Source organism: Melanerpes formicivorus, unplaced genomic scaffold, assembly GCF_026170545.1.
Source record: "Melanerpes formicivorus ecotype bairdi unplaced genomic scaffold, bMelFor1.0.p_v2 SCAF_173, whole genome shotgun sequence".
In the NCBI taxonomy this organism is placed as follows: Eukaryota; Metazoa; Chordata; class Aves; order Piciformes; family Picidae; genus Melanerpes; species Melanerpes formicivorus.
In genome coordinates, this window is record NW_027142525.1 from 475,796 (window position 1) to 497,954 (window position 22,159).

Consider the following 22,159-nt stretch of genomic DNA (forward strand, 5'->3'; position numbering starts at 1 on the left):
GGCACCAAAACCTCCCCTCTGCCGCTGGGCAGCCTTTTCCCGAAAGCCGCTCCGAGCCCCGGGGCGGGTTGGAGGTTGCCGGGGCGCCCGCTCGGTCCCGCTGCGCGGCCGGCCCCGCTGATCGCCGGGTCCCGGTGCACCTGCAGCAGCTCTTTCCTTTGTCCCTGCCCGCTGGAGCGTGGCGCGGAAGGCGGCTGCCGCGGCCGGGCCGAGGCGCAGGGAGCGGTTGTGCAAGGCAGCCTCGCCCCAGCCGCTGGTCTGTAACCGGGAGGGGTTAGCGGGGGGGGGGGAGAGCAGCGCCCGGTGTTCCCCGCTGCAGAGCGAGACTTTGGCCCGGGCGGGCAGGGAGTGCCGCTGCCTCCCTTCAGCACCTGCCCTTCTGCCTCCCACCCCGGCCAGAACTGTTCCAACTGTGGAAGGGTAACTGCACTCCCCCCTCCCAGAGCAGAGACCCCGGGGTGAGGGGGATGAGAGACGGAGGCATGAGAACAACCCCCCCCCCCCCCCATCCCCAAATCCGGTGCTGTTGGAGCGTGTGGGGTGGCTCTTTGCGGGGCGCTGTACCCCCCGATCCCAGTGCCCGGTGGGATCCTGCCTCCCCCCACCCCAATCCAAGGATACTCGTGCTACCAAAACAGGACACGTTTATTGACAAATGTAACCGGTACAGACCACGCGTAACAGGGACAGACGGCGCCCGCCCGGTGGCCGTGGGGGACACACACACACCGGGGGGGCGGCACTGTCCCGTCCCCCCCCTCCCCCGTCCTCCCATCCCATCCCACCGGCTCGGGCAGGGGCAGGCTGGGCGCCGCTTCTCCCGCCGACCCGAAACTGCCTCCTGTTTAACCGAAACCGTCTCTATTTACACAGCCCGGCCCTGACCCCGACGCCGTCCCAGACCCCTCCTTCGCGCCCCCCCCCTGCCCAGCTGCTGCCACTCCCGGTCCCCGTGGGGATGATAAGGGTGTCCCGGGGTGTGGGGTGGAGGGCTTTGGGGTGTTGGGGTGTGCCAGGGGGTCCCGAGAGGGCTCAGACATAGTTCCTCTTGTCGTAGCTGGTAACGGCGGAGCGCGGGGCGGAGTAGGCCACCTTGCTCGTGGGGTACCTGTCCTCTTTGGGGGGGCAGGAGCAGCAGAGCAGGGCCCCCCCCATCAGCAGGAGGGCAGAGGCCGCCCAGCCCACATAGAGCGAAGTGCCCAGCTCCCTCTTCTGTGGGTCGAGCACCAGCGGGTTGTAGAAGTCCCGGATGATGGTGTTGGCTGACCAGGAGACGGGGATGAGGTTCATGACGCCGGAGAGGAGGAAGATGACGCCGGAGACGATGGTGATCTTGGCTTTGGTGCTCTCATCTTCCACGCAGCGCGTGCACTGGGCGCCCACGATGGCCACCATCAAACCCAGGACGGCCAAGACGATGGCCACCACCAGGAGGGCGCGGGCGGCTTGCAGGTCCTGCGGCAGGGCCAGCATGGAGTCGTAGACCTTGCACTGCATCTGCCCCGTGCTCTGCACCACGCAGTTCATCCACAGCCCTTCCCAGATGATCTGGGCCGTCACGATGTTGTTGCCGATGAAAGCCGTCACCCTCCACATGGGCAAGGCGCAACAAATGATGCTGCACAACCAACCCAACACCGCCAAGGCCACCCCACCGATCTCCAACGCCATCGACATGGTGGCCGCTTCGCTGCTGGTGGCTGCTGCTGCTGCTGCTGCTGCTGCGCTCCGGGTGATGGCGGAGAAAGACCCAGGGAGGGAATGCCGTGGCCGTCACCCGTCACCGCTCACAGCCCTCGGGGGATCAGCTTACACCTGGGTGCACCTGTATTTATAAGGGCTGGCGGGGCCAGCTCCTGCGCCCGCCCCGGGTGGGGTTTCACTGCTGGACGCTCCTCTCCGTTCCTCCGTCACCTGCGTCCCACACCCTCCCCTTTGTTTGCAGAGATGGCGCTGGTTACCTGAGAAGGGCGGGAGGGGGAGAGACGCCACCTGCCATGGCCATCCCCTTGGTTTCGGGGTGATGGATACCAGGAAGCAAGGCCGCTGCGTTCGCTCAGACCCACCAAATCCCTTTGGAGACGTGGAAGTCCTTCATTTTCACCGCTCCCCACCCCCTTGCCTCCACCTCCTGGAGGTGCTGGCAGGTCAGAGTTTGGTTTATTTCTGGGGAACCTTATCAGTGCTCGCTCACGTTCAGCTGGGGCTCAGCAAGCGCCGGGCAACTTTGCATCACCGTGCAAAGTGCAAAGCCCTTCGTCGTGTTGTGATGCCCCTTGCTCCAGTGCCACCATCCCAGGGGTTCCATGGGCAGGGTGGCAGCAGGAGGGGGTCAGATAGGGGGTTATACCCCACCGCCCAACCCCCTCCTGCTCCCACCCTGCTAGGCAGGGAGCAGCAATGGGAATTCCCTGGGAGGATAATAAATCTCTGTACTCACCCTGAGTGGATAATAAATTTCTGTACTCATCCTGCTCATGTATTTTGGCCTTGAAGGAAGCTGATAACGCACGTAAGTGCCCCAGGCAGCGTCACCTTGTTAACCTGAGCAGGCAGGCAAGGAAGGGAAAACAAACCTAAGCGGGCAGGTGCGGGCAGGCTGCCGACAGACACACTCCTGACCTGGCAACCCCACGCTTGTGGGGTGCGTGGGTGTCCCCCCAGTCTGTTGTCCCCACCCCAACCTTGTATGGTGGTGGTGCTGCTGGTGTTTCCAGCCACTCTCCACCCCCTCCCGAGGAATGTGGTTGCTGGCCCTCGCCGGACACGGGCTTGCTCCTGCCTGTTCCCTGCCTGCGCCAAAATCCCTCCTACAACTTATTAACTACTCAAGAGTCCGGCGGGATGCTGGCGGCCGGCGCCACGGAAGGTCCCCTCCCTGCTTGGGCATCTGAGGGCTGTGATGAGGGGAGCTCGGTGTCTGCCTGGCTGCACCCCACAGCACCCCAGCGCTCCATAGCTGGGGGCAGGGATAAGTTTTGGATATCCCACAGCGTCCCAAAATAGTTCAGTCAGGTTTTGCTGCCCTGCAGCACCCTGAAGCCCCATAACCGGTGGAGTCTGCCACCCCATAGCACCCCGACACCCCATATCTGGGTGGGTCAGCTGTTGCCATCTCATGTCACCCTAGAACCCTGTGTCTGTCCAGATTGGCCTCTGGTTGCTTATACTACTTTGTGATACCCCACTGCCCCATACCCAGACAGGTTAGCCTTTGCCAACCCATGGAATCCCAAAAATGCCCAGGTGGGCTTCTGTCATCTTGTGGCACCCTAATACCCCATGCACCTAGCCAGGTGGATTTCTGTCCCCCTGATCCCCTCTGTATCTGGCCAGGTGGATGTCTGTCACCCCACTGATCATCCCCCCTGGTCACCCCCACCCTCTCACAGCCAGCCAGGGTTGGTGGCTTTGGGGCTGCCCAGTGCTATTGATGAGGAACCCATGAAAGCAGCACCTCAGGTACTTGTGCCTGTGTCACGGGGAGGTGCTGAGGATCCACTCCTTCGGGGCACCTTGGAGTGCCCACGGTGCCAGGGCTACCCACTGGTGGGCAGGCCTGGCTGGGGTGCTGCTAGTACTACAACACCCAGCCTGCCAAGCACAGCAGGGGCTGGGCTGGCTGAGGCCCCCAGGTGGTGCAGGCAGGGGTGCAGGCAGCTCACTCCACAGGCAGGGCAGAGCCAGCACCCCTGGGGTGCACGCAAGCACGTGAACACGCCCACCCACACTCACACCCACCCACACTCACACCCACCCACACACACCCCCTCTGCCGGCAGCAGCACCCGGACGCGCAGCTGCACCTGCGGACAGACAGACACCAGGGCAGGCAGACACACGGGCAGACAGGCACGCACAGGCGGCGGGGAGCAGGCACACGACGGCAGTGCCATGTACTGCCTGCAGATACACCGGCACGGGCACCCACGGCTGGACAGACACCCCAGCAGAGGCTGGGGGTACCCCAGAGCAGGGCTATGGGGCAGCAGTAGGGGAAGGATTGTACCACAGGCAAGGCTGCGGGGCAGTGGGGATTCTCCATGCAGGGGCAAGGGGCAGGGAGGAAACCCCAGGCAGGGGGGTCGTATAGAGGGAGCTACCCCTGGCTATGGAGGTATGGGGATACCCCAGGCAGGGATGTAGGGCATAGGGCTGGGGCAATTTGAATACCCCACGTAGAGATATGAAGTACAAAGGGTACCTCCTGCAGGGCTGTGGGGTAATGGGGATACCCCTGGGTAGGGCTGTGGGGTAATGGGGATACCTCTGGGTAAGCTTGTGGGGCACAGCAGATACTCCTGGGTAGGGATGTGGGGCAATTAGGTACCCCAGGTAGGGATGTGGGGCCCAAAGGATACCTCATGCTGTGGAGCAATGGGAATACCCCAGACAAACACGTGGGGCATGAAGGATACCTCATGCAGAGCTGTGGAGCAGTGGGAGTACCCCAGACAAGCACATGGGGCATGAAGGATACCTCATGCAGTGGTGTAGGACCGTAGGACACTCTAGGTAGGGCTGTGGCATAATGGGGACACCCCAGTCAGGTGTACAGGGCAGCAGGGGGGTACCCCTGGGGTAGGGGCTGATGGGTCAGGGCAGACATGAAGCAGCACAGCCCCTGACCCTGCAATCAGAGCCCCACCTGCAGCGTCCCTACATCATCACCCCAAATTGGCCAAAGTACAGGCTGCAGGGTGCCGTGCCGGCCCGGGGCAGCCACCACTGCCTGACTCACGGCAGAGGAAGAGGCAAATCACTGGGCTTTTCCAGGTTCTGGTTTCGGGGTGATGGCCACCACCACGCTCCTGTGGTGAGCAAACCAGCAGCTTGCTGGTGTTTACCAAAAACAGCAGCCCAGCAGGGCCAGCGTCCCTAATGGGGGTCCTGCGAGCATCCCCATCCCTCCTGCTGCTGCATCCTGCGCCCTGCTGAGGCCTCTCTGCTCGTCCCCTCCCCACAGCTAGGGAGGGATGAGGAGTATCACCCACAGCAGCTCTCCTGGAATGGGGACAAAGCAGGGTGGCCTCGTGGAGCCACTGGTGACGTAGGGACAGGTTTGCCCCACCTTCTCATGTGGACCCCAGCAGAAGGTCAGACCCAAAGGGTCCTGGGAGCATCGCTGGTTGGGTGGCCCACGGCAGGACACTTGCTGTGGTGGGGTGGGGACACCTGTTGCAGACATTCCTAACGTTTACCCAGCACCCTTGGGGGCGAGCAGGAGGTGACAGCAGAAACCACCCCGGGGTGTTGTGGGGCCGCGTCCGACTCACATGGACCTGGCAAAGGGTTTGGGGTGTTCCCCCGCCGCTGCGGTCGGGGTGACGGCACGTTTGCCCCCCGGGGGGAGCAGGGCCGGGCGCTAAACGCTGCCGCGGCTGCTTATATTTCAGTGCAGGGCTGCTGGCTCTGCCCCGGCCAGGGCACACAGACTGCCTATTGTTGAAAGCCCTTCTGCAGCGGTGCGAGCAGGTAAGGCTGCTCCCGGCATCAATGGTGGCTCTGTCTGGCGGCACTCGGGGCGGGGATGGGGCCGCCGGTGCTCCGCCAGCACACGGGGGGGCTGGGGGCTGGTGAGGGGCACACGGAGGCAGCAAAGGGCTTGGCGGCTTGCCCAGGCGATGCCGGGCAACCCAAAATCTCAGCGTGCCCGGGGCATCCCCACCCGGATGGCTTCAGGTCAGCTCTCTTGGGCTTCGCGGCAGCATCCTGCTTTCCCTCAGCACTGTCCGTGGGAGCACCCCCGTTGCACCGCTCCTGTCCCCCTCCCTGCTCTGTGGCTGTGTCCCCCCATCCTTTCAGCACCGCTTGGATCTATTTTCGCCATTCAGAGCTGCTGGTTGCTCAGCAAAGAGGGCAGAGTGGGTGACTTGAGGCTAGAGGTCCCATTCCTCCCAGCAGCAGCTGAGTCCCGCTGGGGACCCCGCGGCTCCCGGGCAGGCGGCTCCTGTCCTGCGGCTCCGATCAGACTTTGCTTTCCCTGACTCTGCTGACCTGAGCAGGTCGGGGGGGGTGATGCTGGGCAAGGACTCTTTCTGGGAACATTGAGTCTCGGGGCTGCCGGTAACTAATCCCCCAGCTCCCTGCCGGTGGCCGTGCCTGGCCTGGGTGTGAAGCCAGGTGGATCCTGGTGGATCACCGTTTGCTGGCAGGTCTTGCCCATGTTTCTGGATCTCGAGGTAGCCAGGGCAGCGAGTTTGGGTGTGAGTGCTGGGGGAGAAGGGGCTCTTGGCTCAGTGACATGGCTCTGATTCAGTGCTGGATGTGTGTAAGGTGGGAATGTCACCTGTGTCCTGGCTGGGGATGTCCCCAAGCCCTGTGGCAGAGAATTCCATGCCCTGAGCCTTCTCCCAACAGGGTATCCTCTGCTCTGAGCAAGGTCAGGGTGGTGCAGCCTCTGCTGTGTACCTGGCACTGCCCAACATTGTGGTGGTACTGGGTTTAATGCCACCTCTTTGCCTGGGGATGGCCTTGCTGCCCAGCTGTGAGGCTGTGGCATGTCTCCAGCCCAGTGAAGTGGGGATGATTGGTTGAGGGCATTTCCCAAGCCATAAAGGGCTGGTGGCCAATGTGCCAGGATTCATAGACTCATAGAGCTGTAGAATACTTTGGGTTGGAAGGGACCTTAAAGATCATCCAGTTCCAACCCCCCTACCATGGGCAGGGACACCTCCCACCAGCCCAGATTGCTCAAGGCTGCATCCAACCTGGCCTTGAACACCTCCAGGGAGGGGGCATCCACAACTTCCCTGGGCAACCTGTTCCAGTGTGTCCCCACCCTCACTGGAAAGAATTTCATCCTAATTTCCAGGCTAAATCTGACCCTGTAAGTATGCAGTGGAAGAGAGATGGGCTGAGCTCCCCCATCCTGCAAATCCCAACGGATTCATGGCAGGGCTCCCACACCCAGCTGGGTGCTGGGGCAGGTGGTGACAGCTTGGGATAGGATGAGCACCTTGTTTTGGGGTGGAGGGGCTTTCTGCTGAGCAGGTGGGCTGTGATCCTACCATGGCATGTCCCTGCACCATGTCCCCTTGCAGGTGGCACTGGGATGAATCTGGGGCTGCAGTCCTGTGGGATGCATCTGGGCATGGGCAGCGGGGTGGGGCAGGTGTCCCTGTGTTGATGGCCCTGAAGGAGGTGTGCTGAGGCACTGCCCTGGTCCTACCTGTGCCGCTCCAGCATCCTCTGGAGCAGTGTGGATCAGTGGGTGTTGGTGACAGGGCGCTGCCCCCAGGGTTGGCTGCTGCTCCTCTGCTCCCTGGCCAGTCTGTGTCCAGCTGTCCTGCTGCTGGCAGCGCTGTGGGCACTGGGCTGGCTGTGCCAGTTGGGTGAGTGCGTCACGGGGGGACGTGGGGAAGGGCATGGGGGCTGTTTCTGAGGGCAGCTGCCAGCTGGAATATAAGTCACGTTCTGGCTTTAATTACAGTAATTGGCCGTCCAAGGGCCCTGCTGGCGCCTGCTCTGGCTCCAAGGGGCAGCCTGAGTGGCTCTGCTCTTTGATGCTCTGCAAATGAAAGAGTCCCTGTCCCCACCTTGCCATTTGTCCCTGGCCCAGAGGCAGGGCCCCACGTGTCTGTGGGGACACAGGCATGCCCGGCTGGGGTGTACACACACCTGGGCACGTGCCTTGCTCCAGCCCCAACCCCTTTGGTGGTTGCAGCAGCTGGCTGGGAGCTGAAAGCCTCAGGCAGAGTCTGGCCCTGGCAGGGAATTTCCAGAGTCCTGCAGATTAAAGGGAGACCTTGACCAGGAGGCCCTAGGGTGGGCGCACTGGTATGTGAGTAATGTGGGTGCTCCAGCAGGACAGAGGGATGGAGGCAGCATCCCAGTGCAGCTGGGTGCCTGGATGGCTCCTTCTGCACAGGTCAAGCAGACAGGACCCAGCTTGTCATCACCAGTCAGAGTGTGCAGCAAGACAAAAGTCTTGGAGTGCCTGGGCTGTGCCCTGCCTACTGCTGCCACACTGGGCATGAGCCTCCCCAGCCCAGGCAGCACTGCCATCCTCACCCAGCTCATCCCACCACACCAGGGTCTGATGGCTGAGGGACGTCCCAGCGTGGGCAGTGACAGCTCTGGAGCCTGTGGTGCCAAACACTTGGCACTAGTGATGGGATTGTGCCCGTCACCCCCCTGCTGGGAACACCAAGATTATCTCAGGCCCTGTTATCTGCTCCAGAGCCCCGGGATTAAGTGAGGTTGGGGGAACAGTGCAATGTCCGTCTGTCTGTCCTTGTGGTCTGTCTGGCCTTGTGCTGCACCTATGCAGGTGCTGGTGGGACTTTGGAAGGAGCAGGGAGGGGATGTGTTTGGAGGGGGGGGCTTGTGGGTGAAATAAGAAGCTGGGCAGCAGCCAAAGCATTGCATCAGTACTGGCATCAGCATTGGTATCGGCATCGGCGTGGGTATCGGCACAGCCTGGCAAAGGGTTCAGCTGGCTGTGCCAAAAGGATGCCAGCCCTGCCAGCCCTGCTGCCCTGCCTGCACCTGGCACCCTGGAACCCACAGGGACACCTTGAGGCTGCCTCTGAGCCCCTCAGCCCTGACCTTCTGGGCCGTGCAGGCAGCGCAGGCAGCAGGATGAGGACAGGGCTGGCAGAGAGGGCTGCGGTGTGAACCTCATCTCGGTGGTGCCCCACAAGGTGGGGTGGGTTTTGGGGTCTGCCCCCTCCTCGCCCCAGGCAGTGCTGTCTTTTCTCTGCGGGGAGCTGGCAGCTGCTCCAACCGGTTTGTGGGTCTGGGCGGCGACACCTCCTGCCCGAGGCCTGAAAGAGGGCTGGGAAGAGCTGGTATGGATGCCAAGGAACAAACAAGAGCTGCTTGTGTCCTGCCAGGCATGGAGCCCAGCAGCGGGGCAGGGACAGTGTGTGCTGCTACCCTGGCATGGGGCCACAGGGGCCAGAGCTTGGACTGCTGCAGGAGTGGCTGCCCCACAAGCTGGGGGGAAACTGAGGCATGAAAGCACAGAGGGACCCCACCCAGGCGATGAACCAAGAGGTGCTGGCAGCAATGGCAGAGACATCCTGGTGCCCGCACAACAACCGGCTCTTCCCCGTCAGCATCCCAGGCCGTGCCCTGGCATCTGCCCTTGGCATCCCCTGCCTGCCCACGGGCAGCGGTGGGACTCAACTCCTGCACCTGGGTGGCCCAAGCCCGGTCTTCTGCATCCTCCTCCGTGGGAGCAGCTGGGATATTAAGTGTCATCCCTGCGGGGAGAAATGCAAGTGGAAGAATCCCGGGAAACTGGTTTTACCCCTCTGTCCGGTGCTGGCGGCAGGACGGCGGCAGCCGCCGCTGCTCCTCCCTCGGCAGAGGCTTTTATAGCGCCTGCCATGGTCCCGGCAGCCGGCACTGCGCGGCGGGAGGCAGGCAGGGCTGCGGGCAGCGAGCGATGGCCTCCATGGGGCTGCAGGTGCTGGGCATCGCCCTCTCGGTCATCGGCTGGTTGGCCTCCATCCTCTGCTGCGCCTTGCCCATGTGGCGGGAGACAGCCTTCGTCGGCAACAACATCGTGGTGGCCCAGATCGTCTGGGAAGGGCTGTGGATGAACTGCGTGGTGCAGAGCACGGGGCAGATGCAGTGCAAGGTCTACGACTCCCTGCTGGCCCTGCCGCAGGACCTGCAAGCCGCCCGCGCCATGGTGGTGGTGGCCATCGTCCTGGCCATCCTGGGCACCCTGCTGGCCGTCACCGGCGGCAAGTGCACCAACTGCGTGGAGGACGACACTGCCAAAGCCAAGGTCGTGATCCTCTCCGGGGTTATCTTCATCGTCGCCGGCGTCCTCATCCTCATCCCCATCTCTTGGTCGGCCAACACCATCATCCGGGACTTCTACAACCCGCTGGTCACCGACTCCCAGAAGCGGGACCTGGGCTCGTCCCTCTACGTGGGCTGGGCGGCCTCCGTGCTCCTGATGCTCGGAGGGGGCATCCTGTGCTGCAGCTGCCCCCCCCGGGGCGAGCAGCCCTACTCTGCCAAGTTCACAGCCGCTCGCTCTCTGCCAGCCAGCAACTACGTCTAGGAGCCGCTGTGCCTGCTTGGACCCCCCCAGCCTTCCTGGGAAGCTGGAAACTCCAAGAGCCCCTCCTGGCTCGTGGACCCCCCCGGCTGGGCTGGGGGCTGGCTGGGAGCCAGGGCAGGGAGGGCTGGGTGCTGGGGAGGTGTGAGGGAGGGCAGACAGAGCTGCCTTTGTTCGCCAGGGGGTTGAAGCTGGTTCTTTAATCTTGGCTGAGGCTGGGAACAGGGAGATCCTGTCCTGGCTGTTCCCTCTAGTGGGGGTCCTGCTCCCTCTGGAGCACCCAACCATGGCATCTTCTCTGGCAAATCACCCAATCTCCCCCTGAGCATGTCCTGGCTCCTGGTATTGGGTTATGTCACATGGTGACACAGATTCCATGGGCACCACATGGCACTTGGAGGCTAAACCCCCCCAGGACAGGTGGCCAGGTGCCCTCTGGGGTGGGCAGTGGTGCTGGTGGGGACACTAAACCTGTCCCATGCAGTCATAGGGATGTGGGGTCTCTGCAGACCCCGGCAGGGTCTTGAGGGGCTGCGGGGGCTCTTGCTTGCCTGTAGCCTAAACTTTGATGTTGACCTACTTTTGGGGCTTGGAGCAGCTCCACTGATGTCTGATTTCTGGTGGCAGCTCCCCGGGGCGGGGGCATCATTATCCTGGGAGTGGGAAGGCAGCGGCTGGGCTGGAGGAACCGGTCGGGGAGGCAGGAATGGAGCGGAATTGGGCACCTGCATGGAACGGGGTGACTCCCACACCCGACCCCATCCCATGGGCTGCATCCAGCCCCATGCCCCCCCGGCATTCACTGAGTGGGGTGCCCAGGCCAGGGGCAGGAGAGGGTGGCTCAAGGTGTCCCCTCAGGCCGTGCCGCCGTTTGTCCCCACGCTGCAGCCTTCCCACATTAAACAGCAGCTGCTTGGACCCTGCGTGCTGCTTTTTCTTTACCCTCTCCAACACCTGCCTCTGCGCTGGGGCGCCCTGGTGCTCCTGTGCCGCAGACCCTTGGCCTCCACGAGACTCCCCAGATCTGCTTTCCCGAGCCTCCTGCCATCCCAGCCACTGCCTGGCCCCTGCTTCCTGAGCCATCCTGGAGGGTGACAGCAGCTGCCTTCGCGGCACGATGCCTTGGTGACGCTGAACGTGGTGTTGGGGACGTCCCAGGCTCGTCCTGAGGTGATCTTCCCAGCCGAGCAGGAAGAAGGTGATGGGCGCCGCTGAGGGCAGGTTGGGACGCGCTGGCCCCGGGGCCACCCAGCAGCCCTCTCCTGTCTGGGAGCAGCCCGGGGTGGGGTGGGCCACGCCAGCTGTTTTGCCTATCGTGCTGCCGGCATGGCAGGTTGTGCCAGGGTGCACTCTGCTGGCTTGGGAACATCCTTCCCCGCCGCTTTCAGCTGTGTGATGGGTGGTGCCATCCTGACTCTGGGTGTCTTAGCTGGGTCTGGGGGCTTGAGGTGCTGCCAGTGGAAAATGCACCTGTGGCCCTGTGCTGTCAGGGTCCAGGTGGAAATGTGATGCTCTGGCAAGCATCTCTGCTGGCATCCCTGCTGGCATCCCTGCTTCTTGTGCCTGCTGCAGGTGGTCGTGTTACCCATGTCGTGGGTCTCTCATGGTCCTGCTGGCTGGGGGAGGGTGCCTGGGATGGTTTCCCATTATCCTGACCTCCCAGGAGACTGGTCTCCCTTTCATGAGGAGAAGGACTTTATTTGTGGCCCAAAGAGGCTTTCGTGAACCAGGGGAGGCAAAGCCCTAGTGCTTGGGTATCTGTCAAGATGCCAAGGGCTGAAAGGTGCTGGGGAGGGAGTCAGGACACAGTGGAGGAGGAGAGGCTGAAGAAACTGAAACTGGGACTGGAGGAATCACAGTGAAACCTCCAGCAAGTGCCACAGGGTGTGCCAGGCACAGCCGATACCGTGCTGGTACATGGGGCTCATAAAAACTCACCTAGTCTCGGTTACCAAGCATGGGTGCCAGCACCCATGGGTGCGCTCTGCCCTTGGCAGCATGGGGGCTCTGCCCTGTGTGGGGCTGAGCAGTTATTTGGGCTGAACCAGGAGCCATAGTGGCCACGTGTGTCTGTGGTGGGGCCATGTATCTGGTGTGTCTCCAGGTACTGGATACCCTTCTTATCTGAGGGTCAAAGGGGTAATGCCTGCGATGACCCTGGGCTCCACAGTCCCTCACCAGGGGTTTGCCCTCTTGGTGCTGCTCCTGGTCTGAAAGAAGAGCAGGTATCCCTGAAAGTGCTGAGCCCCACAACCAGGGTTGGAGGCAGACCTGAGCTCTGACCCATTTCCTGCATCCCAGAGAGGAAATCCTGGGTCCAAAGGGCACTGCAGCGCGGCACCCAGAGCAAAACAAAACCTGGCCTTGAACAGGGAACAGCCAGTGCCATGGTGAGGGCAGAGGCTGCCTCGTCTGCCCTCTGGCACCGTGCAGCTGGCCAAGAAGGACGAAGCTATGGCATTGAAGCAGGGTGAGAAGGTGGTGGTGGTGGTGTTCCTGTGCTTGAAGTGTGCTAGGACGGGCAGAGAGCTCCTCATCCTGCTCACTGAAAGCTGTCCCCTCCCTAACGCTTGCCATCTGCTCAGCCAGGCTGGGAAGGGGCAATGTCAGGAGACTGCCCTGTGCTGTGGGGACATCATAGAGGGAAACATCACACATGGGAGGCCCTGCTCCCTGGCCTCCTTGGGTGTTCAGTGCCACATGTGTCCCCACACCGGCCTGCAGTAATGCCCCATGTCCCCATGCTGTCCTCCCCGGCGCCCCAAGCCACACGTGTCCCTGTGCTGGTCTGCAGTGTCCCCACCCCGACGGGGAGCGGGACACATCAGCACGAGGGCCATGCTCCTCAGCAGGCCTGCCTGGGTCTCTGGCTGTGGCTGTGACAGTTGTGCCCTGTCCCCTCAGGTGCTGGAAATGACAAACCCGACGCAACAGTTGTCCGGGCTGGTGCTCTCCCTGCTGGGCTGGATCGGCAGCATCATTACCTGCGCCCTGCCCACCTGGAGGCTCTCAGCCTTCCTCGGCGCCAACATGGTGGCAGCCCAGGCCATCACGGAAGGGCTGTTCCAGATCTGCGTGAACGACAACGCGGGGGGGCTGCAGTGCAAGTACTACGAGACCCTGCAGGAGATCAGCCCTGCGCTGCAGGCCGGCCGCGGGCTGGTGATCACCTCCATCTTCACAGCCTTCTTCGGCCTGGTGGCCGTCCTCACCGGCTTCGGCTCCTCTCGCTTCGCGGAGGACGAGAACATCAAGAACAGGAACACGGTCATTGGCGGGGTCACCTTCACCATGGCCAGCGTCATGCTGCTCATCCCCGTCGCCTCCAGCGCTAACAGCACTGTCTGCCACTTCTACAACCCCATGGTGCCCGACTACCTCAAGAGAGAGCTGGGCTCTGCCATTTACGTTGGCATCTTCTCCTTCGCCCTGGAGCTCATCGGCGGGTCTGTCCTGTGTGCCGCGGGGCTCTCAACCCGCAAGGGCAGTGACAGAGAGAGGAAAAGCTGCAGCTACCCCATGAAAGACTACGTGTGAGTGAGGGAGCCACCGCGCCCGGACGCCAGCCCCGAGGGCTCTCCGCCACCCCGCGGCTCTCCACCGCCCGAGGCCTCGCCACCACCCCCTGTCCAGCCCCTGCGTGCCACCCTCCCTCCCCACGTGCTGCCTCCTCCTGCCCATCCCCACACTGGCTGTACCCTTGGCATGGTTCCCCGCTGCGTCCCTTTCCCCTGGCACGCAGGGGCTGTGCTCATGGTGGGCTATAAACATCTTGGTGCCACCAAGGCTGCCTGGGCTCATTTCTAAGCATCGTGGTGGGGGGAAGGGCAGTGACATGTCCTATGGGTGTTGTGTCCTGCCAGCCTGCTGCCAGCTGGGGAGTGCTGTGCCAGTGCCTGGCACGGCCTTATGTCCCCACGAGGATGTGGCAGCAGCCACCAGGGAGAGCCCTGTGTAATCCCCAGCAGGGAAATTGAGGGAGGGAGAGCGTGCTGAGAGCCAAGAGAGGCACAGGAGGACACCAGGCTCACAGAGCTTGGTCCTTTGAGCCCTCAGGGACTGGGAGGGAACCCCAGGAAAAAGCCAAATCCCCCCACCCTCCTTTGCCCACCCCAGAGGGTCCACACCACAGCCTTTCTGTTCCAGGGATCACACACAGCAGGCAGGCAGCAGTAGCAGAGTGGTTTATTAAAGAGCCAAGTGCAGGGATGGGGACAGCCATGACCTCCAGTTGCCCAGAGGACAGTGCTGGGGACAGATGGGGGGAGAGGGGAGCAGGGCAGCTACCCAAGATGGGCACTGGGACCCCAGTGCTTAGGAGAAGGCAACGTGCAGGGGTGACAAGATGCACAGGGAGGGCGAGTGAGGGAGATGGGAGGTGTCCCTGGTGGGGATGGGGACAATCACAGGCATGTTGTCCTGCCAGAGAAGAGCTCCAGAGGGGGAGGAAGTAATCTGACCCATGGGAATGGGACAGGCAGGAACAGGTCTGAGGGAAGAGAAAAGGGAAAAAGGAAACTTCCCAGCAAGAGATTTGGGTAAAAACCTTCCCAGGGGAGTAGTGGAGGAGGAGGGGTGGAGACAGCATGGCAAGGGGCTTGGGGAACAGGCTGAGCAGGTGATGCTGGGTGGCTCCTGGGTGGGGAGCAGCCACCAGTTCCTGAAGTCCTTTACAGCCCTACAGACCATTATCTACAAAGCTGTAGGAAAATGAGAGACTTAAGCAGATGTTGTGGGATGAAAGGCTGATGTGGTGCTGGGAAACTTCCCTCAGCTGAGGGCTACCTCCTGGTTTGGATGTGGAGGTATCCTGCACCTTAGGGTGTGCTGGGTTAACAAGGATGGAGGAGCACAGGATGAGGTGATGGGGGGGACACCCACCTCCAACCATCCTCTGGTAAAGACCACAGGAGTCTGGACTAGGGAAGATGAAGAAGAATCAGGATTTTGATGATGAGGACTAAGCAGCTGGCATGGTGGGGAGAAGATAGCCCAGATATGAGATGGCTCTGAACAGCCAGGTGGGTCTGAAGATGTCACAGTGAGGGCTGAGGTGTTGGTGACAACACCACAGTGTCAGAGCTAATGGTGGTGTGCAGAAGACTCCAGTGAAACCAGGAGACCCTCCCCATGCTAAGGAACAGGCTGGGTTCCCAAGGCCCCCACCTTGGTGGGAAGGAGCCAGAGAAGGGAATGGGGACACTCCTCCAGAACATTGTCACCCCCCAGGAGCTGCTCTGCTCCCAAAGAGGGTCCCTGGGCTGGGCTTTACAAGGGGCTAAGTGCTCATCCTGCCTCTCCCCAGGGCTGCTTTGGCTCTCAGTCCTCCTTGAGCTGGGGCACAGGGCATTTCTGATAGATGTAGATCATCCCAGAGATGTAGCCAGTGCCCTGGGTGCTCTCCTCCTCGGAGGTGGCCTTCTCCCAGTACTCCACCTCCTGGGCCAGAACCTTCTGCCAGGCTCCCTGCTTCTCCAGCCTCTCCAGTGCCGCCTCCAGCTCTGCCTTGTACTGCAGGTTCGGGGGGTTGCTCCTCGTTGTCAGGCAGATAAACCCTCCTGCCAGGAGAGGGGAAGGGTGACATGGATGCCAGGTGTCCTCTGCTGGGGATGGCATCCCCTTGGGGTGAGGGGAGGCAGCAGGACCCTGCAAGGAGTCAGCTGGCAGGCCAGCAAAGGACAGGCAGACCACTGGGCAAGGCACAGGCAGGCCAGGGGACAAGAAGGCCAAAGGACAGGCAGGCCAGGAGGCAAGAGGGCAGGGAACAGGCAGGGCAGCGAGCAGGGAGACTGGGAGGGGACAGGCAGGCCAGGAGGCCAGCACGCAGGGGACAGGCAGGACATCACGCTGAGCACAGGCTGTCACGCATCAGGAGTGTCAGTGCCACCTCCCCCTGCCTGAACCCTGCCAGAAGGCATGGCCAGGGACCGAGCTGCCACCACACGTCCCTGCCTACACCCGGCAGGGGGAACAAGGTTTGGCTGACCCGCATGCACTGTCAGTCCCAGTCCTCGTCTGGACCCCTGGGGGTCCCGTAGGGAGGGGACAGCAGGGAACACATACTCACCTGCCTTGGTGACACGCAGCAGCTCCGGCGTGACCGTGGTCGGCACCTGCCCCTCGCCCAGGGCTCCCACCAGCGTCACGGCATCGTAGTGCTCTGCCGGGACACTTGGGCCATCACTGGGAGGGGCCCTCCGGGGCATCCCACCCCACACACACCCCACCCGGTGCTAGCCCATTACCTGCTGGCACGGGCAGGGCCTCCCGGCCCAGGGCACACTGCCACAGCTGCTGGTACAGCCCGGTGCTCCGCGCCCTCTCCAGCATCCCCGTGCTGCCGTCCACACCGTGCAGGCAGCGGAAGCCGCGGCGGTGGAGCTGAAGGGACAGAGGGGATAGAGGGACAGAGGGCACACTTAGCTCCCCATGCCATGCCATGCCATGCCATGCCATGCCATGCCATGCCATGTCATGCCATCCCATCCAGTACCTCCCGCGCAACAAGCCCTGTGCCACAAGCCACGTCGAGTAGCCGAGCCTCGGCGGGCGGCGTCGGGAAAGCGAAGGCGAGCGAAGCGGCGGCCAGGTGCGGTGCCCGGTACTCCAGCGCCGCCACATCCTGCGGGGACACGGCGGTCAGAGGCGACGGGGAGCGGAGTGGAACGGCCCCGGCTCCCGCCCCGGTGCTCCCCGGTACCTGCTCGTAGCTGTCAGCCCAGCCGTCGTACAGCCGCAGGCGCTCGGGCAGCGCCGAGCCGCGGTGCACCGCCGCCACCCGCTCACGGACCGCCACCGACAGCCGCATGCCCCCCGCCGGCTCCGAACCCCGAACCCCGGACGGGCCACTCGCAGTGCCCCATTGGCTTCGTGCACCTGTCACGGCCACGCCCCCCTAGCAACCTATTGGCTCAATGAACCCACCGCGGCCACGCCTCCAGCTCCCCATTGGCTCTGCCGGTAACCCCCTAGCGTTCTATTGGCTCCGCTCACCCGCTCTGGATACGCCCCCAGTACCCCATTGGCCTCCCCGCCCGTGTCCCGCTCCGTTATGGGGAACGGGAACGGGAACGGGCACGACCAAGTGTCCGGGGCGGAGGCGGGTGCGGTGACCTAGTGCCCCAAGGAGGCACACAGTGACCTCAGGGTGGCACCTCCTGTCCCCGGCAGCGTCGGCCAGTGTCCTGGAGGCTGGCACCAAGTGCCCTGGGAGGGGTCAGCACCAACTGCCCCTGGGAGGACCAAGTGCCCTGGGGTGGCCAGGTGTCCTGGGGTGTGAAACCAAGTGCCCCGGGGATGGTGACATCAAATGCTTACAGGGGGTGTCACAGAGTGCCCTGGAAGAGCTGGCACCAAGTGCCCTAAAGCCACCACTCTTCTGCCAAAGTGTTCCCCAGCCCCATCCCACCCAACTGCTGCTGAAGATCTGCTGCTCTGTCACTTGTAGGGGTCAGTATGCCCTCATGTCACTGATGTCCCAGGCATAATGACTGCTCCTTGGACAGGTCACCTCCTGCTCAGCCCCTTGTCCCAGCCTCACAGGGCCCTGGTGCTGTGCTGTCATCTCCATGCCTGTTTCTGTGTCTTCTGGTGCCACTCAGCCCCAACACCTACTGCTGGACAAATGGGCAGCACAAGAAACGCCACTGAGTGCCAACACAATGCAGGTGAGGGTGAGCAGATGTCTTCTACATAGCTCCAGGTAGCCAACATTTGTACTGCACCACATCTAGCTGATAAAGGAGACACGTTTGATTGTTCATTGGTGGATAGGACCCCAACTGGAGGTGCTCTCCGGGTCCAGGAGCACCATGGGGTCCTGCCCATGGTCCATACAGGGTGCAATTCCCATGGTCCATGTGGGGTAACCCTGCCCATGGTCCATGTGGGATAGCCCTGCCCATGATCCATGTGAGGTGACCCTGCCCATGGCCCTTGTGTGGTGGAATTGCCATGGTCCTTGTGAAGTGACCCTTCCTATGGTCCATGTGGGGTGGAATTCCCATGGTCCACGTGGGGTAGCCCTGCCCATGATCCATGTGAGGTGACCCTGCCTATGGCCCATGTAAGGTAGTCCTGCCCATGGTCCATGTGGGGTGCAATTCCCATGGTCCATGTGGGGTAACCCTGCCCATGATCCATGTGGGGTAACCCTGCCCATGGTCCATGTGGGGTGGAATTCCCATGGTTCATGTGAGGTAACCCTGCCCATGATCCATGTGGGGTAACCCTGCCCATGGTCCATGTGGGGTGCAATTCCCATGGTCCATGTGGGGTAACCCTGCCCATGGTCCATGTGGGGTGCAATTCCCAAGGTCCATGTGGGGTAACCCTGCCCATGATCCATGTGGGGTAACCCTGACCATGGTCCATGTGGGGTGGAATTCCCATGGTCCATGTGGGGTAACCCTGCCCATGGTCCATGTGGGGTGGAATTCCCATGGTCCATGTGAGGTTACTCTGCCCACGGCCCGTGTAGGGTGGTCCTGCTCATGGTCCATCACGGGGGGCCCTGGCCCTGGGCCGGGCAGTGCTGGCCGGGGGCCTCGAGAGGGAGCCCTCCGCCCGCTCTCGGGCGCCGCCGGCCGCTGCCGACGCCCCCGCGACCCCCGCGGCAGTGCCGTGTCACTCCCGGTGACACCCTCGCAGCATCCCCGGGGGGTGGCAGAGGGGGCTCATGGGGCTGGAGTGGGACCCGTGAGAGCAGGGATCATCCCCACCTAGGGACACCGATGGCTCCTGGACCAGGGACTGCTGGAGATGACAGCTCCTGTCACCGCACACCGGCACTTTGTGCCCTGCGCCGCCACCAGTGCGGCTCCAATCCTGCCTCCCGAGCTCTGCACCTCCAGCTGCACGGTGGTGACCACCAGATGGCTTCATCACCAGGCCTCCCAGGGTGGTTTCCACCACTCATTGAAGCCAGACCTCCATTTACAAGATGCCACCAGCAGCCCCAGACCCCAGCTCCGGTGACCCTCTGGGCTGCAGCTGTGTTGCCCTTACCCTGAGTCTTGACCTGCATGGATCTAGACCCAAATTAGAGAATTCCAGAATCCTGTCCTGGTATGGGCTGGAAGGGACATCTGGAGGTCATCCAGTCTGAGCCCTCACAGCTGCTTGCCCAGGATCACAATGCCAGGGTGAGTATGGAACCTCTCCAGAGAAGGAGACTCCACAACCTCTTTGGGCAGCCTGCTCCAGGGCTCTGCCACAATCACAGCAAAGAAATTTCTCCTCATCCTCAGATGGAACCTCCTGGGTTCCAATTTGTGCCTGTTGCCCCTTGTCCTGTCACAGGCCACCACTGAAAGCAGCCCAGTCCCACCTTCTTTCCCCCCACCCTTCAGGTCTTGCTGAGCATTCAGAAGATCCCTTTTCTTCCCCAGGCTGCTCTTCTGCAGGCTCAGCACCCCTAGGGCGCTCAAGCTTGCCACCTCACAGGGATGCTCCAGGCCCCTCAGCATCTCCATAGACTCCACTGGACTCTCTTCCTGTCCCTCTTGAACTTCTGAGCCCAGAACTGGACCCAGGACTCCAGCTGTGACCTCACTGGGGCAGAGTAGAGGAGGAGGAGAGCCTTGCTTGTCCTGCTGGCCACACCATTCCTAATGCACCCCAGGAGGCCATTGCCCTTCCTGGCCATGAAAGCACATTGCTGGCTCACAGTGAACTTGTCCATGAGCACTCCAGATCCTGCTCTGTGGAGCTGGTGGTGCTTTTCCCTCACCTTCCTGGAGCTGGCTGGTCCTGCTGCACTGCTCACAGCTGTGCAAACAGCTCTGCTCTGTGTCATGGAGGCTTTGGGCTGGCTTGGACCCAGCACTGGCCAGCTGCTGTTTGGGCAGATCCTGCTGCCAGCACCAGGACCCAGCCTGTCCCATGAGAGAGGGGTGGAGGGACAGTGAGGACCCCCATGAAGGGTGGCAGCAGGCTGTGGCAGGTCGCTGGAGCTGAGGCTGGACTTTGTCCTGGCACGTGGCCTGGCGCTGGAGGGCTCCCACATGGGCATGTGGCCTCCTGCTGCCATGGTGCAGCTCCTTGGGTTAATGTCCTCGGCCCCTGCCTGCCTGTGTCCTGGCTGGGCTGGCTGCATGAGGTGCATCCTGCTGGGACCCTGGAGCTGGGGCTGGGCCAGCTCTGTGTGTCTGCTGAGGTGGGGGTGTCCCCATCACCCCTCAGCATGTGGGCTGGAGGGATGCATGGCCCCAAGACAGGGGCTTGAGTGGCCACTGCAAGCTCACAGACCTCTGGCATGACCTCCCACACCCTCCCCCACCAAGAAGGTGGTGTAGGGGTGGAAGGGCAGCTTAGGTGGGTCCTTCACCCTCCAGCCTGTCAGTGAGCTGGGACAGGTGATGGGGAAGACAGAGTCTGAGCTGGGTTTGGATGCTCTGAAGCACCAGGGAGCTCCAGCTCTCCCAACGTCATCTGCTTCCAACCCGCCCTCAGGTCCCACATCTAAGCCTTACCCTGGGTAAGGTGTGTAGTGGCAGCTGGTGCACCTGGCAGGTGGGCATGTGCAGGGTGTCCCTGGCATGGCTTTGGCCCTCTGGATGGGACTCACTCTGTCCCCTGAACAAACCAGTTCTGGAGGGCAGTCCCTAAGCCTCTTCCTGCGGGTGGAGCTGCAGGATGCCAGTCCTACAGCCTTGCATGTCCCAGAGACCTGCTGGGTTGTCCATGCAGCTGTGCATGAGCCCAGTGGCACCACTCAGTGGTGTGCTGGTTCCTAGCAGGAGCACAGAGGGAGGCACATACATGAGGTTTGTGCTCTTGTGGGCACCCTGGCATCTCCAGGTGGCCTGAGATGAGATCCCTCACACATATGCCCCTGGGTCTTGGGCCATCATGATAGCTGTGCCTGTGAGGTTTGGGATGGAATGTGGGCTGGAGGCTGCAGCCAGCATCCTCTTGGTGCCCATGTCCAGCTCCTGCTGGTATCAGCTTCTGGGAGCTCACAGGTGTTCACCAGCCTGAGCCCAGCCTCTCTCTTGCCCGATCTACCCTGGCACCCACATCCATCTCCAGCTTATGGAGCAAACAAATCCCTTCAGATCATTTTTTGACAGCCCTCCCAGCTGCCTCCCCTCTGCTTTTGTGGGGTGTCCCTGCCCATGGCAGGGGGGTTGGAACTAGATGATCCTTGTGGTCCCTTCCAACCCTGAATGATCCTATGATCCTATGATACTATGATACGATGCTTTCCCCACCCCAGCATCACAGCCTGATGCATCACCTGCCCAGGAGGTGCTTTGTCCTACACAGCCCCATGGGACAAAGGCCCTGCAGGTTCTGGGTGCCATGGTGGCCAAAAGCCACCCCTTGGGCAGCATGAAGCTGCCTCCATCAGCAGCTGAGACTCCAACTTCTCCACGAGGCCCTCAGCCATGGTGACTGGGCAGGAGCAATGTGCTGCAGGGGCTGGCTGGGTGGCTCTGTGCTTGCTGGGGTCTGCATCTGCCCTCACAGGGTGCTGAGGGCCTGGCCCTTGGGTGTTTTCCATGCTTTAGCCACGGGGTGGACATGCTCCCTGGGCTCAGGCAGGGATGTGTTCCCCGGGGTCAGGTTGATGGGGCCAGCTGGGGACACAGCAGCTGCTGGCTCAGGGGCCTGTGGTGAGAACCCTCATGATGGTCATTTAAAGCTGTCAGGTTCATGCACTGCATCTCTGTACCCCTCTGCCTACTCCAGGCCCTCCTCGGGGTGAGGGGAGGATGCCAGTGACAGGGAGTGTCCTCAGGATACCCCAAGGTATGCACAGCTTTGGGAAGGGACCCCTTGTGATCTTCTGAGCTCTCTGGTGCACACCTGGAGCCTGGGGAAGCAAGAACAGCCAGCCCCTGGGGCACTCGAGCCCCACAGGCTTTGGGGCTTGCCCTGATGCAGTGGGGTGCTCTGCAGGGTGCACAGAGCAGGGCAGGAAAGCCCTGTGGGGTACCAGCCAGGTGGGACCTGGAGAGCTCCTTGGAGAAGCAGAGGCAGGAGGCTCCATCTCCCCCTGGCTACGGAGGTGGCAGAGAGCAGGGTGGCTGGGGGTGGGGGGCGGTGGGATTTGGCTGCCAGGGGCTGGGACAGCTCCACTCCTGCATGCCTAGAGGACACAGCAGTTTTCGTTTCCCCCATCCAAACGTGTCT

General features: G+C 62.2%; 4 protein-coding genes across 5 annotated transcripts; 2 read left to right on the forward strand and 2 right to left on the reverse strand.

Moving 5' to 3' along the window:
• Nucleotides 1-627: 627 nt before the first annotated feature.
• On the reverse strand, nucleotides 628-1,812 carry CLDN3 (claudin 3). Its single transcript, XM_068169233.1, has one exon. The coding sequence runs from the start codon at nucleotides 1,675-1,677 to the stop codon at nucleotides 1,033-1,035; it is 645 nt and encodes a 214-aa protein (XP_068025334.1). The 5' UTR covers nucleotides 1,678-1,812; the 3' UTR covers nucleotides 628-1,032.
• A 3,602-nt stretch (nucleotides 1,813-5,414) lies between these two features.
• Nucleotides 5,415-13,806, forward strand: LOC137457343 (claudin-3-like). 2 transcript variants are annotated; one of them, XM_068169218.1, is made up of 2 exons: nucleotides 5,415-5,475; nucleotides 12,926-13,806. In XM_068169218.1, the coding sequence occupies exon 2, from the start codon at nucleotides 12,935-12,937 to the stop codon at nucleotides 13,556-13,558; it is 624 nt and encodes a 207-aa protein (XP_068025319.1). In that variant the 5' UTR covers nucleotides 5,415-5,475; nucleotides 12,926-12,934; the 3' UTR covers nucleotides 13,559-13,806. The 2 variants fall into 2 exon arrangements, with proteins under 2 accessions (XP_068025319.1, XP_068025320.1); XM_068169219.1 differs by lacking the exon at nucleotides 5,415-5,475 and adding an exon at nucleotides 11,044-11,219.
• LOC137457344 (claudin-4-like) lies at nucleotides 8,883-10,944 on the forward strand. Its single transcript, XM_068169220.1, has one exon. The coding sequence runs from the start codon at nucleotides 9,395-9,397 to the stop codon at nucleotides 10,022-10,024; it is 630 nt and encodes a 209-aa protein (XP_068025321.1). The 5' UTR covers nucleotides 8,883-9,394; the 3' UTR covers nucleotides 10,025-10,944.
• Nucleotides 13,807-14,190: 384 nt separating the features above from the next.
• METTL27 (methyltransferase like 27) lies at nucleotides 14,191-16,911 on the reverse strand. Its single transcript, XM_068169231.1, has 5 exons — nucleotides 16,722-16,911; nucleotides 16,515-16,643; nucleotides 16,267-16,402; nucleotides 16,089-16,181; nucleotides 14,191-15,579 (listed from the first exon to the last, which is right to left on the reverse strand). The coding sequence occupies exons 1-5, from the start codon at nucleotides 16,827-16,829 to the stop codon at nucleotides 15,341-15,343; spliced, it is 705 nt and encodes a 234-aa protein (XP_068025332.1). The 5' UTR covers nucleotides 16,830-16,911; the 3' UTR covers nucleotides 14,191-15,340.
• Between the last annotated feature and the right edge of the window lie 5,248 nt (nucleotides 16,912-22,159).